This window comes from Brachyhypopomus gauderio, chromosome 9 (genome assembly GCF_052324685.1).
Source record: "Brachyhypopomus gauderio isolate BG-103 chromosome 9, BGAUD_0.2, whole genome shotgun sequence".
NCBI lineage: Eukaryota > Metazoa > Chordata > Actinopteri > Gymnotiformes > Hypopomidae > Brachyhypopomus > Brachyhypopomus gauderio.
Genome location: NC_135219.1, coordinates 5233638 through 5250187, shown reverse-complemented (window position 1 = coordinate 5250187; position 16550 = coordinate 5233638). Strand labels below are relative to the sequence as shown.

The following is a 16550-nucleotide window of genomic DNA, read 5'->3' as shown; positions in this document are numbered from 1 at the left end:
AGAACCACTCAACACAATGTGAAAATTGATCTTAAAACCTGAGAAAAACTCAGGTTAAAAACTTAAAACCTGAGAAAAACTTTATTACCCTCAGAATTCTTCTTCCTAAATCTTACCTAGTCATCTGTGACACTGTGTTTACAAACTGACACATTGTGGATGTCAAATCATAGGCTCACAGGCAGGATATAATCTGTCTAAATGTACAATTATAATTTGTTTTTATTACAAAACTAAAAATACAGTGAGTGCAATTGTCAGATCCTGCACAAATTCCCTATAAGAAAAATGGTTGATTTATGGTTAACTTATGCAGGAGAAGGTGAGTATAGGGATGTGGTGGATATTTCTAATACATTTAGCACTGAGTCTGCTATTATTACCCACTGTATTCATCTCATATTTGTAAGCAAAACATTTCAGGACAATGTTTAAAACAATGTGTGCAGCAATGTCCTGGCAATATTCATTATCTTTCTCCTTATTTGATTCATGCAATATTGTAGAACTTTAGTTAGTCTTGTCCCGTGTCCATCTTTATGAGTACAATACGTGTTCTGTGTTCAATGCCAGCGATACGTTGCGTTAATATACTTCAATAAATTACACATTCTCCTGTATCCTGTCTCTGCATCCTGCCTCACATCGCCCATTACACACACATGTATGCAGAGGAAAAGGACTGTAAGAGTTGAGAGTTCTGTTCTGTTTACATGCTGTATTGATTAAGAATGTTTTCAGAAACAAATACTCATGCATTATTCTAATTTCAACTCAGCTTTATTCTTGAGGAATATTTTCTCCAAATTTTGCCTAATATAATAACTTTAAGGGCCTTTCTAAACCAGCTGTAGAAGTAAGCATAAACCATTGGATTACATGCTGAATTTGAATAACCAATCCAACTAACTATTTCCATCAGCTGAGGTGGACCACTGTATCCAGAAAATGTCACAGTTGTAGTGTAGATACAAAAAGGTGCCCAAAAGGTAAGAAACCCCCCCATAACAACAGCCAGTGTTTTAGTGGCTTTTCTCTCTGTCTTACTAATGGTGTGCTGATGTCTGGATACGTTTAAATGAGAGACAGCATTGTGGACCAAACGTGACTGTCTTTGTGCAACAAGATATATTTTCATATATATGCTCACCATGATAACAGAAGGGATGTAAAAAGAAAAAAAAGATATTATCAATGATGTCACTGGACCTAGAACTGTTGCACACCCCCCCTCACATAAAACATCACTGAAATGTTCAATTCCCAAAGCGCTTAGGTTCATAATTATAATTCCTACTGCAGCAGAATAGCTCCAACAAACAATAATCATGAGTAGCGTAGCAGGAGGAGTTATGATGCTGTGGTACAGCAGCGGATGACATACTGCATAATAGCGTTCAATGGAGATAAATGCTAGATTGAAAATAGAGGTAGTACACAATACAGCATCAAGGGTGCTGTGTATTTTACAGAATATAGTCCCCAAATACCAGCAGGTCTCCACAGTGCGTAACATATTGGGAGGCATTACAATCCCTCCTACAAGCAGGTCAGCTACAGCCAGAGAGAGAGTGAAGTAGTTAGTTGGGGTGTGGAGCTGCTTGAAATGAATAATGGCTATAATGACAAGAAGATTTCCAACTAATGTAAGAAGTACAACAACACTAATGATACAGTAAACCACAGCTCTTACAGTGAGTGGATAAATTATCTTTTGACAAGAGTTAGGATGATGTTCATAACAAAGAGAAATGTTTCCCATGGTCCAGTTTTGTTTCATGTCCATCTCGCTCTTTCCTTTATCTGAAGAGGAATGACATCAACATGTAATGCTTTTATCAATAAAGACTCCAAGTATGGATTAAAGGAGCAACACAAGATGGTAACATCAGATACAAATTTTTAGTTTAAAAAAAGAGCAGCCAGCATTTACACGTCCCTTTTATGTTTTCAGTCATAATGTCTTTCATGTCCAGACTTACCTGTATCTGCATCTGCCTACCAGGACAGTGCCAGCGCTGATGAGAGCTGATTTAATTTATAGAGCCACAGTCCTACAGCAGGAACACCTTCTTACTAAATCACTCCTCTGTGCTGGTCACATGATAATATCACAATTACCAAGCAGTGAGTCGTAATATGTTTACCACTTAGATTATCTTTCTGCTTTCAGACCTTAAGAACGTGTCACTCTCGATCCCAGTAAATAATTTCTGCAGGGGAATGTCTCACAGCATCTAGAGCTCATATAACTTATTTAGCCAGTGCAATCACTGCTCTTCAAAATTATCTATTGCTCTCTTTTATTTATATATTTATTTATTTGTATATTATTATTAGCTGTCAATTCCAGGTGCCGCGATTAAAAGTCCTCACCAGGATTTTCCTCAAGCTTGCTAGATTTTCTAATTAGCAATCCAGGTAAAATTAGGGGAATCAACACAATCCAGAAAGCCTGAGCAAAATCCTGGTGAGGACTTTTAATCACGGCACCTGGAATTGACAGCACTAATAATTATATAACAAAAGCAGAGCACATAACACAAAATTATCAATAGTTTAAATCCTGACAAGACCTAGTGATGGAGTACAACATATTACATGATTGTAACGATTGAAAGACACGGAGAGGGATCCTGGTGCGAAAGCTCGAGGCTTTAATTTAAATACACAGGCACAGTGGTAGTGTGCGAGTAAACAATGGTGGTGTGACGAGAAACTCTCGTAGCTACGTGGCGGTAGTCAGGTCGGTCCGAGGTCGTGACGGGTAGGCAGAGTCCGTGAGGTATCCGAGGGTTACGCAGGAGACGAAGTCTAGGAAACAGGCAGAGGTCGGTACACAGGGTAAACGGTAACAGGGAGTAACGCTTGGTATGCAACATGGTTGGCAATACTTCGCGTCTGGCAGGTGGAGCGGAAGGGTTTAAGTGTGTGTGGAATGTGGGCGTGGTGATGGGGAACAGCTGAGCAGGGGCAATCAGGTGACATTCCTGACATTACCCCTCCTCAACGGAGCGTCTCTAGACGCTCCACGACGAGAAGGCGGACGGCCACGCCCCCTGGGGGCAGGGAAATGTGGATGGGCAGCGTGGAAGTCCGAGATGAGCGAGGGACAGAGAACATCCCGCGCATGCACCCAGGCTCTTTCTTCCGGACCAAAGCCCTCCCAATCGACAAGGTACTGGAGACCCCCACGACGACGTCGGGACTCCAGCAGCTCCCGTACGAGGTACGCCGGACGACCATCAACATCCAGAGGCTCCGGGGGATGGTCCGACACAGTGGAGACAGACATGGGGCTGTAGTGAACAGGCTTAAGGAGAGACACATGGAACGTAGGGTGAATGCGATACTGCGGGGGCAGGAGTAGTCTGTATGTAACAGCATTGACCCTCCTAAGGATTTTGAACGGTCCGATGTAACGGGGGCTGAGCTTGCGGCAGGGTAAACGCAGGTTGAGGTTTCTTGTCGAGAGCCATACACGCTGACCTGGGTGATATATCAGAGCCGGGAGAGGACGACGGTCAGCGTTCATACGACGTGTATGGAGAGCACGCCGCAACTGTACGTGCGCGAGCTCCCAGGTGCGGGCACTGTTCTTTAGCCAGTCGTCCAGGGTCGGGACGTCAGAGGGAGTTTCGTCCCATGGGAAGAACGGGGGCTGGTAGCCATACACACACTGGAAGGGAGTGATTTTCGTAGAGGAGTGAATTATAGAGTTGCGTGCATATTCAGCCCAGGGGAGATATTTGTGCCAATCCCTCCGTGACATGCACTATTGACGTAAGAATCGACCCAATTTCTGATTGTAACTCTCAACCTCACCGTTAGACTGGGGGTGATATCCCGAGGTAAGGCTGACCGTGACTCCGAGTGCCTTACAGAACTGGGTCCAGACACGCTAAGTAAACTGTACTCCTCGATCCGACACAATGTCTTCTGGTAGTCCGTAGATACGAAAGACATAGTGGAAGATGTCTGCGGCTGTCTCCATGGCCGTGGGTAGTTTAGGGCGAGGAATCAGCAGACACATCTTTGAAAACCTGTCTACTATAACGAAAATGACAGTGTTACCTCCCGAAACGGGCAGGTCAGTAACGAAATCCACCGCGAGATGAGACCATGGTCGGCGGGGAACATTTAATGGGAGGAGTTTACCAGTGGGTAGTGTACGGGGGGTGCGTGATTTTGCGCATACGTGCGTGATTTTGTGATGCCAGGATGACCCGTACTGGGCAAGTCGTGAGCGAGTTGAAGGAGCTGTCCTCTCATGGACACAGGGACGTACTGTTTTCCTTCAGGAACATCCTCAGGGCCCGGATCCGCACGCAGTGCTTTGTCTAAGTCGTCTTGTAAGTCCCAACGGATGAGATTGAGGAAACAGGAGTCCTTCAGGATACGTTCAGGTACCTTTTCGCTAGGCGATTTTTCGTATATCCGTGATAGGGCATCCGCCTTGGTGTTCTTGGAGCCGGGTCTGAAGCAAACTGTAAACCAGAAGCGGGAAAAGAACAACGCCCACCGTGCTTGTCGTGGATTCAGACGTCGGCCGGATTTAATGTACTCCAAGTTTTTATGGTCAGTGTAAACTACGAAGGGCAGTTCTGCACCCTCCAGCCAGTGACGCCACTGCTCTAGAGCGAGTTTCATGGCCAGGAGTTCTCGATCCCCTACATCATAGTTCATTTCCGCAGGCTTTAGTTTCTTTGAGAAGTAGGCACAGGGATACAATTTCGGAGGATTTCCCTGTTTTTGTGATAATACCGCTCCCACACCCACCTCTGACGCGTCAACCTCCACTATGAAGGGTAGTTGTGGATCTGGGAGGTGTAATATGGGGGCACTGGTGAACGCTGTCTTTAACGAGTTAAATGCTTGTTCCTCTTTATAGGACCATGAGAACCGGCATTTCTTGCCTCCTTTCAGAAGATCGGTGAGGGGAGCAGCAACTGACCCGAAACCCCGAATAAACCGGCGACAGAAATTAGCAAACCCCAAAAACCGTTGTAGGTCTTTCACGGAACGGGGTTTTGGCCAGTTTACCACGGCATCTACCTTGTCAGCATCCATACTAATACAGCCAGGGGAGAGGGTGCATCCGAGGAAGGAAACCGTGGAAACGTGGAATTCACACTTCTCCGCCTTGACGTACAGTCCGTTCTCCCGCAAGCGCTGCAAGACGGCCGCGACGTGCTGAACATGTTCAGTGACAGAAGGGGAATATACCAGGATGTCATCTATGTAAACGAACACAAACTGATCTATCATATCACGGAAGATCTAGTCCTTGAAAGCTTGAAACACTGAAGGGCTGTTGGATAATCCATACAGCATTACCAGGTACTCGTAGTGGCCGCGCGCAGTCACAAAGGCTGTCTTCCACTCGTCACCCTCCCGAATGCGGATCAGGTTGTACGCACTCCTCAGATCTAGTTTGGTGAATATCGTGGCTCCCATCAAGCGCTCCTGTGAGGCGGAGATGAACGGCAGCGGGTAAGCAAACTTGGAGGTGACGGCGTTTAAGGCTCGGTAATCGATGCATGGGCGTAGACCTCCTCCTTTCTTTTCAACGAAGAAGAATCCGGACGCAACAGGAGATGTTGATGGACGGATGAACCCTTTCTGGAGAGCTTCGCTGACGTACGACTCCATGGCTGCATCCTCTGGACGGGAGAGGGGATACGGCTTAGACCTCTTCGGTAAAGCTGCCCCAGGGAGAAAGTCAATAGCACAGTCACAGGACCTGTGTGGAGGGAGCAGGCTAGCACGGTCCTTGTTGAACACGTCCTTAAAATCCAGGTACTGTGTCGGAATCGCTTCGGACAAGGGCGTTTCAGGGCTTTCGACAGTCGAGGACCGTATGGGTAAGTGCACACAGTTTTCCAGACAATGCGTTCGCCATCCTACTAACTCCCTGTACTTCCATGAGAGTATCGGATCGTGTTCTGTCAGCCAGGGGAAACCCAGTATGATAGGATCTCGAGGTGAGGACACTAGGTAGAATTGCCTTAATTCAGAGTGGGATAACCCTACTCGAAGACCCAGGGGTTTGGTACGTAGTTTAACCATTCCGTCACCTATGGGTTGGCTGTTTACAGCGTTTACTCTAAGAGGGGGGTACACTGATTCTGTGGGGATGTGCAGTGATGCGGCTAATTCAGCGTCTAGGAAGTCACCCCCAGCGCCAGAGTCTACTAATGCGGAGTAATCACGAGTGATACCACCCCAGGTGAGTTGTATAGGTAGGTTGAGCTGTGACTTGTTACTCACAGAAAGTAAAGGTGTACGCATTATGTCTCGAGATAGAGTCTCCCCTTTGGAATGGGATGGCCGCGTGGGACGCCTGTCTAGGGAACGGGATGACTGCGCAGGGGGAGCAGACCGGCGGGACATCTCAGAAGCAGGACAGTACGTAGTCAACACCTTATCTACGTTTACCGCCGCTTGAATAAAGTCCGTGAGTGACAGGTTGTCGCTCCGACAGGCTAGCTCCACTTGAAGATCGGACCGCAGCCCACGGCGAAAGACGGTCTTAAGGGCAGAGTCCCCCCAACCACTCCCTGCGGCTATCGTGCGGAACTCCCGAGCGTACTCAGCAGCACTGCATCTCCCTTGTTGGATCTCGAACAATTGGGTGCCGATATCACGCCCGGCAGCGGGATGATCGAACACAGACTTAAGTAGCGACGAGAACTGGCTTTCTAACGCTAAGGAGGGATCCCCACTATCCCAGAGGGCAGTGCCCCAGGCGCCAGCCTCCCCGGTGAGAAAAGTCAGGATGAAGTCAACCTTTTGGCGTTCGGTTTGGAACTGGGCAGGATGATACATGAAATACAGTGAGCACTGCATTAAGAAGTTGCGGCAACGTTCCGGGGTCCGTCGTATCGCTCAGGAACAGCGACTGGAATACCTGAAGGCAACATGGCAGTCACCATGGGCAAAGGTAAGGCCGAATCCGCGTTCTGGTTGTGCGTAGTGGCTTGCAGTATGGACTCAGAGAGAGCTCGGATGGTGGTCTCCTGATGACGAGACGTCTCGGTGAGCTGTAGGATGTCCTCAGACATGGCAGCGATGGTAGCTTCCTGGTGTACCAGACGTGTGCGGACTTTCGCAGGATCCATGTTAGAGGCGAAGTATTTTGTAACGATTGAAAGACACGGAGAGGGATCCTGGTGCAAAAGCTCGAGGCTTTTATTTAAATACACAGGCACAGTGGTAGCGTGCGAGTAAACAATGGTGGTGTGACGAGAAACTCTCGTAGCTACGTGGCGGTAGTCAGGTCGGTCCGAGGTCGTGACGGGTAGGCAGAGTCCGTGAGGTATCCGAGGGTTACGCAGGAGACGAAGTCTAGGAAACAGGCAGAGGTCGGTACACAGGGTAAACGGTAACAGGGAGTAACGCTTGGTATGCAACATGGTTGGCAATACTTCGCATCTGGCAGGTGGAGCGGAAGGGTTTAAGTGTGTGTGGAATGTGGGCGTGGTGATGGGGAACAGCTGAGCAGGGGCAATCAGGTGACATTCCTGTCAATGATGCTGTTTTTCAGATACCGTTATGCAGTATTTCCAAAGGGTGTTTTGTTACTGCTTTTACTTAACCTACCCCACATAACTACAACCAGTGATGGAAATAGGTGCAACATTTTTAATGTGTGTAAAACTTAATTAATATAATGCCTTGCACAGTGTAAGTCATAATATGCATAAGCAACAAATTCCCTTATTGTTGAAATAACCTGCTTTTATTAATGTATACACAAATTGTGGTTTAGGCTAGCAAATGGGCAGCAGAGTGAATTACTTTTCAGGGAATTTTTTTGCAATATATGAAACTAGCTGGTTCTTATTTCCAGTTTGTGAGTACTTTCATATTACATCACATTTACAGTACATAATGCTATTTGACGTGATGAGAGTTGTTCTGGCCAGGCAAGTTAAATTTATTGGCAGTCTAGTGACCCCTGCTAGCTGAAAAGAAAATAACAAAATTACCTCTTGAAGCAGGAAGTATTCAGAGCACCTTTTACGGTGGACTTTAGTCTATCATAATCTGTGTGTATTCCTTGTTTAGAATGTGCCCCCAGTGAGTAATAATCTTGTATTATTGCTAATTATAAAATCTGCTACCATAATTGCGTTCATCGAAACTATACCGGATCTGACAAACAGTGATCAACCTGTATCTCTGTAAGGAATTAAGCAGAGTACTGGGCAACAACATTATTTCAGAGGCCAGAGGCAGGCAGAGAAAGACCAGGGAATCCCGCCCACCCGTGGCCCCTCCAGGAGCAGTGGAGTCCCAGGGCCGAACTTTCCAGTGACCCCCGCATGCCCGCCCCATCCGCTGGGAGAGGGAGACCCCGGACAGCACCCTCCCAACCACGGAGCGCAGGCCCAGGGGAACCAGAGGAAGAAGAGCCTCCCCCCAGGATGGCCTCCCCCCCATCACGGGCCAGCAGCAAGTCCCCAGCGCCCCATGCGCCAGAGAGCCACCCATCAACCTGCATCTTGCTAGTGCTAGTAACTAGTTTCCTTTGGTGATTATACAAAATCTGACTATTGGTGTTTGCACAAACAACCACTGTTAAGTTTATCTACTCTAGGTGTCTAAGTACAGTAAGTGACGGTAAAAACTGATGTTAGAAGATGAGCGGTTAGCTAAACAGAATACAGATGTACTAAATACTTATGTATGTTGTGTTCTTCATATTGGACATAAACTGTTAAATTAATTAGTGTTTGCTGTAGTTACTTATAATTTGTCATGGTTGTGCTGTTCGGTACCGTATGGACACTTCGAGGGGGATTGTTATTCAGTAGTGTGTGCATGTAACAGCCATGATCCTCATTAACCAGTTCACTGAAAAACTTCACAACAACTAATATAATGCTATTTATATTTTTCCATCCATCTATAGATGCATATCACAGTTTAGAAAAAATGACAGACGCTTTCAGTTGTGCAGTGCACTACATGTTTTGCAGTAAATACCACTATCCATTCTGCACACCTGAAGTGTACCGTCCTAACGAAAAGTTATTTTTATTAAAGGTAAAAAAAAATGAAATAGTACATATTTAAGAAATGTACTGGACTTTATTATGTTGGCAATCACAGATCATTATTCCTGTCCACTTTTACGTTTTCTTGTAAACTAAAAAAAAAACGTGTATTGTGTTATTTAAATAACATTTAAAGAACATTTTGATCTTTAAACGGTAAAAGTCTTAAGGGTGAATTTATTGGATTTATTTTTCCTGGTTGGAAAACGTAAGGGACACGTAGGAGGAGTTGGATTAGATGCAACTCCGTGAGGATGAGCTCACTTAGTGCAAGATGGAAGGTAAGCAGTTTTTAGATAAGCAGGCAGGCAATTAGAGAGGAGCAGGTGGGTTTCAAGCAGGGCCGGCGCCAGAACATATACAGTGAGGGGGCGTCAGAAAATTTCGGGGGGGGGGCGAACGTAAGTTGTTGAGCGGGGGGGGGTGGCGAACGTAAGTTGTTGAGGGGGGGGGGGGGCGGTGCGTGTAACGATTGTCGAGCGGCCGAGGGGGCACCATGTAGCAATTGTTGTAAAATAAATGGGTCTTATTTTTTACATTGAGGGGGCGGGACACCTCGCCTGAGGGGGCAACGCCCCCATTCGCCCCCCCGTGGCGCCGGCCCTGGTTTCGAGGGAAAGCAGCGAAGGTGGGAGAGTTACCAAAATATAGAGAGAAAGAGTATGAAAGGGAGGACATCCCCGAGCACGGGGGACTTTTTGCTCGGACGCTGCTGAGATCCACTTGCGTTAGGTAGAGTTCTAGGCAACTAGCACCAGTGCACTGGAGTGTTTGTACCACGTATACTTTGGCTATTTTGTACTCACTTTTATTCTATATAAATTGATCTGAAAATAACTTTTGGTGTCAAGACTTTGCTTGGGTCACTCAGTCAAAACCAATCGGTTCATTGGGGCAGTGTTGGGGCCCATCTACACTTCCAGATGCAAGAAAACCACCATCCACATCAATCTAGGGTGATCTAGGTGTTGGGTTAGAGCAAGCTCTTAGTCAATTACCAATACTTGTATTGGTTAATTACTAATTAGTAATTACCAATACAGCAAGGGTGTCCAAACTTTTTGCAGTGAGGGCCAGATTTGGTGAGGCGAACATGTGTGGGGGCCACCCATTCCGTTAGTCAGTGGGTGGATGGGACAGATCTTGTAAACTGGGGGGAAGGGCACAGAAGATTAATTGACAAAGAGATAGAAGGAGAGGAAAGTATTGGTAATTGTTCTGCCACACTTGTATGCCCTGCACAAGTTAGCAGACAAACAACAGCTCTCCCAATCACCACGCCGAAGAGGATTCCAATTCTTCTGGTTTAATGGTAGAATGGAAGTAGGGTAAAACTACAAAAAATACAATAGCATATCAACAAGTTGCTATATGACATTATCTGAGACACTAAGAGCTGGAATTGCATCATCATAGTACATGTCGACTAGCAAATATAAACAAAATATGAGTTGATATTATGTTGCTGAACTAACATACCGACAGCACATCTGAAAGGCAAGAGATGTAACAGATGGCAATCGATTTTAACATGCAGACACCATGAGACTCTCTCCCCATATGCTGGAAATGTACTTCCTGAACTATCAGAGAGAGCTGGTGATATCATCACCAAAATAAACCCCAAACCGTACTTCATCAAAATAAAAGTCTTAAACTGCACCCCATAGATTAACAATACAGTAATTGTGTCCAAGGACCAGTGGGGAACCGTCAGGGCCCTCTACGCCCTCTCAGAAGGCCTAAAATATTCTTAAAACATTATATATATAATTATCCAATTTTATTTTATCTACTTACAGTTTTACAATTGACATCTAAACAACTACAAAAATATAAGCAAATAAAATATTCAACCGTGTCTATTCAATCTGTGTTGGAGGGTGAGGGGTTAAGTGGAAGCCTGTGAGCCTGTCTCTCCCCCTATCAGGACTGTGATGCCCGCTGTTGCAATACCAGTTTCAAATGACAGTAAAATTGACCAATTATATATTCCCTCTTAGTGGGCAGGCTTAACTGTATGATAATTTCCGCCCGCTGTGGCGACGCTAGCTGTCGTTAGCCTACCGCCGCTAGCTAGTTTCGATTCGGCCCTTTGACGTCCTTATTTACATATTCCGCTTGCGAGAACCACGGAGCTGTGAAATCTTATTTTGTTTGGAAACTTATTTTGCTTAACAAGTTATCTAGTACAAATGTTATTTGAACGCACTACGTGCGTTTCTAAAGCTATACTGTCGTCTCGGTTTTTTCTTTATTCTTTAGTGCAGTTTATTAGGAGAGGAAAAAAAAATATTTCGGGGGGGGGGGGGGGGGGGGGGGGTGTAGCGGGCCTGCTGAGGAAGGGAGGACAATATAGTATCAGCAAGGGTTGAGGGAGTGATAAATTTATAATAGTTATAAAGTCAATGTCTGCTGCTTCTGTAAGTGTCTGACCACAGGACTGCTGCTGGCTGGATATTCAAAACAGTGTTAACACTGACATGTAAAAACTCTCTACCATTGTAATATTAATGCCATTTATTTATTTTTATTACTACTACTAAAAATAAATAAACTACTACTGTTGTCTAAATGTACAATTATAAAATGCTTTAATATAAACCTAATAAAGCATCCTGTAGATATAGGTTATTCTAATACATTGAGTAATGAATGGACAAACATCATCTCCTCCACATATTCCATGTAAGAAAAAAAGAAAGAAAAAACAAACTTAGGTCATTATGTTGTTTAATTTTTAATGATGCATTATAGTTATCAGATTAGTTTGAATGTAATGCAATCAAATGTACATATAGGATATATATAACAAATAAAGTGACCTGTAAGTGAGGGCCAAGGTAGGTGTTTCTAATAAACTCAGCAAACAACATACTATTTTGACTACTATTCGTATTTTAAGCAAAATAATTCAAGGCACAATTTAAGATGCTGCATGCAGCACTGTACTGGACATATTTATTATGTGATTTATGTAGTTGATGCCTTATTGTAATCAGAACACAACCTTATTTTTGAGGAATTATTCATGAATTCATGAATGTGTTGATGTGAGCTCATAGTGTAAATCAGAATCTTTATACATGCCATATTGTTAAGGAAATCATGTTGGAGAAAAAACAGATTGTGCATTATTCCAATCTTAACACAGCTTTGTTCTTGAAGAACATTTTCTACAAATTTCACCTAATAAAATACATTTGAGGGCCTTTCTAAACCAGCTGTAGAAGAAGGCATACACAACAGGATTACATGCTGAATTTGAATAAGCAATCCAACTAACAATTTCCCCCAGCTGTGGTGGACCATTATAAACAGAAAATGTCAGAACTGTGCTGTAAATAAAACAAGGTGTCCAAAATGCAACAAACCCCCCCATAACAATGGCCAGTGTTTTGGTGGCTTTTCTCTCTGCCTTACTAACAGTGGGCTGCCTTCTGGATGTGTTTAGATGAGAGACAGCATTGTGGACCAAACGTGACTGTCTTTGTGCAACAAGATATATTTTCATATATATGCTCACCATGATAACAGAAGGGATGTAAAAAGAAAAAAAAGATATTATCAATGATGTCACTGGACCTAGAACTGATGTACACCCCCCCTCACATAAAACATCACTGAAATGTTCAATACCCACAGCACTTAGGTTCGTAACTATAATTCCTACTGCAGCAGAATAGCTCCAACAAACAATAATCATGAAAAGCGTAGCAGGAGGAGTTATTATGCTGTGGTACAGCAGCGGATGACATACTGCATAATAGCGTTCAATGGAGATAAATGCTAGATTTAAAACAGAGGTAGCACACAATACAGCATCAAGGCTGCTATATATTTTACAGAATACAGTGCCCAAATACCAGCAGGTCTCCACAGTGCGTATCATACTGGGAGGCATCACTAATCCTCCTACAAGCAGATCAGCTACAGCCAGAGAGAGAGTGAAGTAGTTAGTTGGAGTGTGGAGCTGCTTGAAATGAATGATGGCTATAATGACAAGAAGATTTCCAACTAATGTAAGAAGTACAACAACACTAATGATACAGTAAACCACAGCTCTTACAGTGAGTGGATAAATTATCTTTTGACAAGAGTTAGGATGATGTTCATAACAAAGAGAAATGTTTCCCGTAGTCCAGTTTTGTTTCATGTCCATCTCGCTCTTTCCTTTATCTGAAGAGGAATGACATCAACATATAATATTATTTATCAATAAAGAAACTATTAAAGGCAGTGGTAACATGAAATACTACTAACAAATCAGAATATTTTTATAAGGAGCAGCCATTATTTATACACAGTCCTTTTCATGTCTTATCTGAAGAGGAATGACATCAACATGTAATGCTTTTATCAATAAAGACTCAATAAAGACTCCAAGTATGGATTAAAGCAGTAACACAAGATGGTAACATGAGATATAAATTTTTAGTTTAAAAAAAGAGCAGCCAGCATTTACATGTCCCTTTTATGTTTTCAGTCATAATGTCTTTCATGTCCAGACTTACCTGTATCTGCCTACCAGGACAGTGCCAGCACTGATGAGAGCCGATATAATTTATAGAGCCACAGTCTTACAGCAGGAACACCTTCCTACTAAATCACTCCTCTGTGCTGGTCACATGATAATATCACAATTACCAAGCAGTGAGTCGTAATATGTTTACCACTTAGATTATCTTTCTGCTTTCAGACCTTAAAAAAGTGTCACTCTCGATCCCAGTAAATAATTTCTGCAGGGGAATGTCTCACAGCATCTAGAGCTCATATAACTTATTTAGCCAGTGCAATCACTGTTCTTCAAAATTATCTATTGCTCTCTTTTATTTATAAGCAGAGCACATAACACAAAATTATCAATAGTTTAAATCCTGACAAGACCTAGTGATGGAGTCCAACATATTACATGATACTGTTTTTCAGATACCATTATGCAGTATTTCCAAAGGGTTACTACTTTTACTTAACTTACCCCACATAACTACAACCAGTGATGGAAATTGGTGCAACATTTTTAATGTGTGTAAAACGTAAATAATATAATGACTTGCACAGTGTAAGTCATAATATGCATAAGCAACAAATTTCCTTATTGTTGAAATAACCTGCTTCTATTAATGTATACACAAATTGTGGTTTAGGCTAGCAAATGGGCAGCAGAGTGAATACTTTTCAGGGAATTTTTTGGCAATATATGAATCTAGCTGGTTCTTTTTCCAGTTTGTGAGTACGTTGATATTACATCACATTTACAGTACATAATGCTATTTGACGAGATGAGAGTTGTTCTGGCCAGGCAAGTTACATTTATTGGCAAAACAAAACAAAAAAAAACAAAATTAACTCTTGAAGCAGGAAGTATTCAGAGCACCTTTTACGGTGGACTTTAGTCTATCATAATCTGTGTGTATTCCTTGTTTAGAATGTGCCCCCAGTGAGTATAAATCCTGTATTATTGCTAATTATAAAATCTGCTACCATAACTGCGTTTATCGATACTTTACCATATCTGACAAACAGTGATCAACCTGCATTGCGCTCTAAGAGAGTAAGTGAGAGAAGAATGGCTTCCTGGTACAAGTACACGCGTAGTCTCAAATGAGCTGCATGAATCATGTAATGTAAATAGCAAAACTTTAAACCTGCATGCTTATATTCTGCATGCTTTGTTTTTATGTAAGGATCAAGTGACAACAATTCAGTATAATACAGTGCAATAGTGATGAAAATAATTGGGGTTAGGTGGACCATACAGGAGAGGAGAGAAAAGAGAGGGAGAGAAAGTAAAAAGGGAAAATACAGAAGGGCAGAAAGAACACAGGACAAATGACCACTGCAATGGTTCACCAACTGCTCCTGAAAGAAGAGCAGAAAGTGTACCTAAGTGCATTTGAGAAAAACTACACAAATGACTGTGATGTAGGTGTATGTGTGAATGTGTTTGTTTATGTAAGTGCAACAGAGGATAAATGCATGAAATGCATTTAATAGCAAGGGTAGAAAGCTGCAACAACATTCCTTCAGAGGCCAGAGGCAGGCAGAGAAAGACCAGGGAATCCCGCCCACCCGTGGCCCCTCCAGGAGCAGTGGAGTCCCAGGGCCGAACTTCCCAGTGACCCCCGCATGCCCGCCCCATCCGCTGGGAGAGGGAGACCCCGGAAAGCACCCTCCCAACCACGGAGCGCAGGCCCAGGGGAACCAGAGGAAGAAGAGTCTCCCCCCAGGATGGCCTCCCCCCCATCACGGGCCAGCAGCAAGGCCCCAGCGCCCCATGCGCCCAAGAGCCACCCATCACCCTGCATCTTGCTAATGCTAGTAACTAGTTTCCTTTGGTGATTATACAAAATCTGACTATTGGTGTTTGCACAAACAACCACTGTTAAGTTTATCTAATCTAGGTGTCTAAGTACAGTAAGTGACGTTAAAAACTGATGTTAGAAGATGAGCGGTTAGCTAAACAGAATACAGATGTATTAAATACTTATGTATGTTGTGTTCTTCATATTGGACATAAATTGTTAAATTAATTAGTGTTTGCTATAGTTACTTATAATTTGTCATGGTTGTGCTGTTCGGTACCGTATGGACACTTCGAGGGGATTGTTATTCAGTAGGGTGTTCATGTAACAGCCATGATCCTCATTAACCAGTTCACTGAAAAACTTCAGTAATAATGCTATTTATATTTTTCCATCCATCTATAGATGCATATCACGGTTTTGAAAAAATGACAGACACTTTCAGTTGTGCAGTACACTACATGTTGCAATAAATACCACTGTCCATTCTGCACCGTCCTAAAGAAAAGTTATTTTTATTAAACTGCACCCCATAGATTAACATACAGTAATTGTGTCCAAGGACCAGTGGGGAACCGTCAGGGCCCTCTACGCCCTCTCAGAAGGCCTAAAATATTCTTAAAACATTATATATATAATTATCCAATTTTATTTTATCTACTTACAGTTTTACAATTGACATCTAAACAACTACAAAAATATAAGCAAATAAAATATTCAACCGTGTCTATTCAATCTGTGTTGGAGGGTGAGGGGTTAAGTGGAAGCCTGTGAGCCTGTCTCTCCCCATATCAGGACTGTGATGCCCGCTGTTCATTTACAGAGGGCCTGGTAGTTATAATTCAGCGCAATACCAGTTTAAAATGACAGTAAAATTGACCAATCATATATACCCTCTTAGTGGGCGGGTTTAACTGTATGATAATTTCTGCCCGCTGTGGCAACGCTAGCTGTCGTTAGCCTACCGCCGCTAGCTAGTTTCGATTCGGCCCTTTGACGTCCTCATTTACATATTCCGCTTGCGAGAACCACAGAGCTGTGAAATCTTATTTTGTTTGGAAACTTATTTTGCTTAACAAATTATCTAGTACAAATGTCATTTGAACGCACTACATGCGTTTCTAAAGCTATACTGTCGTTTCGGTTTTTTCTTTATTCTTTAGTTCAGTTTATTAGGAGAGGA

General features: G+C 43.3%; 2 protein-coding genes across 2 annotated transcripts; both read right to left on the bottom strand.

The window, feature by feature from the left end:
- Positions 1–769: 769 nt before the first annotated feature.
- LOC143523633 (trace amine-associated receptor 1-like) lies at positions 770–1994 on the bottom strand. The gene is made up of 3 exons (XM_077018192.1): positions 1983–1994; positions 1237–1711; positions 770–1203 (listed from the first exon to the last, which is right to left on the bottom strand). Exons 1-3 carry the CDS (start codon positions 1992–1994, stop codon positions 770–772), a joined length of 921 nt encoding a protein of 306 aa, XP_076874307.1.
- Positions 1995–7261: 5267 nt separating this feature from the next.
- LOC143523632 (trace amine-associated receptor 1-like) lies at positions 7262–13224 on the bottom strand. Its single transcript, XM_077018191.1, has 3 exons — positions 12675–13224; positions 12264–12641; positions 7262–7347 (listed from the first exon to the last, which is right to left on the bottom strand). Exons 1-3 carry the CDS (start codon positions 13222–13224, stop codon positions 7262–7264), a joined length of 1014 nt encoding a protein of 337 aa, XP_076874306.1.
- Between the last annotated feature and the right edge of the window lie 3326 nt (positions 13225–16550).

Coding starts and splice junctions, on each gene's coding strand:
- LOC143523633 (XM_077018192.1), bottom strand. Junction 1,204..1,236: donor ACATTTCAGTGATGTTTTAT/GTGAGGGGGGGT, acceptor TTCTAGGTCCAG/TGACATCATTGATAATATCT.
- LOC143523632 (XM_077018191.1), bottom strand. CDS start 13,224: ATGGACATGAAACAAAACTGGACTACGGGAAACATTTCTCTTTGTTAT. Junction 12,642..12,674: donor ACATTTCAGTGATGTTTTAT/GTGAGGGGGGGT, acceptor TTCTAGGTCCAG/TGACATCATTGATAATATCT. Junction 7,348..12,263: donor GTTTAGAAAGGCCCTCAAAT/GTATTTTATTAG, acceptor CCTGTTTCCTAG/ACTTCGTCTCCTGCGTAACC.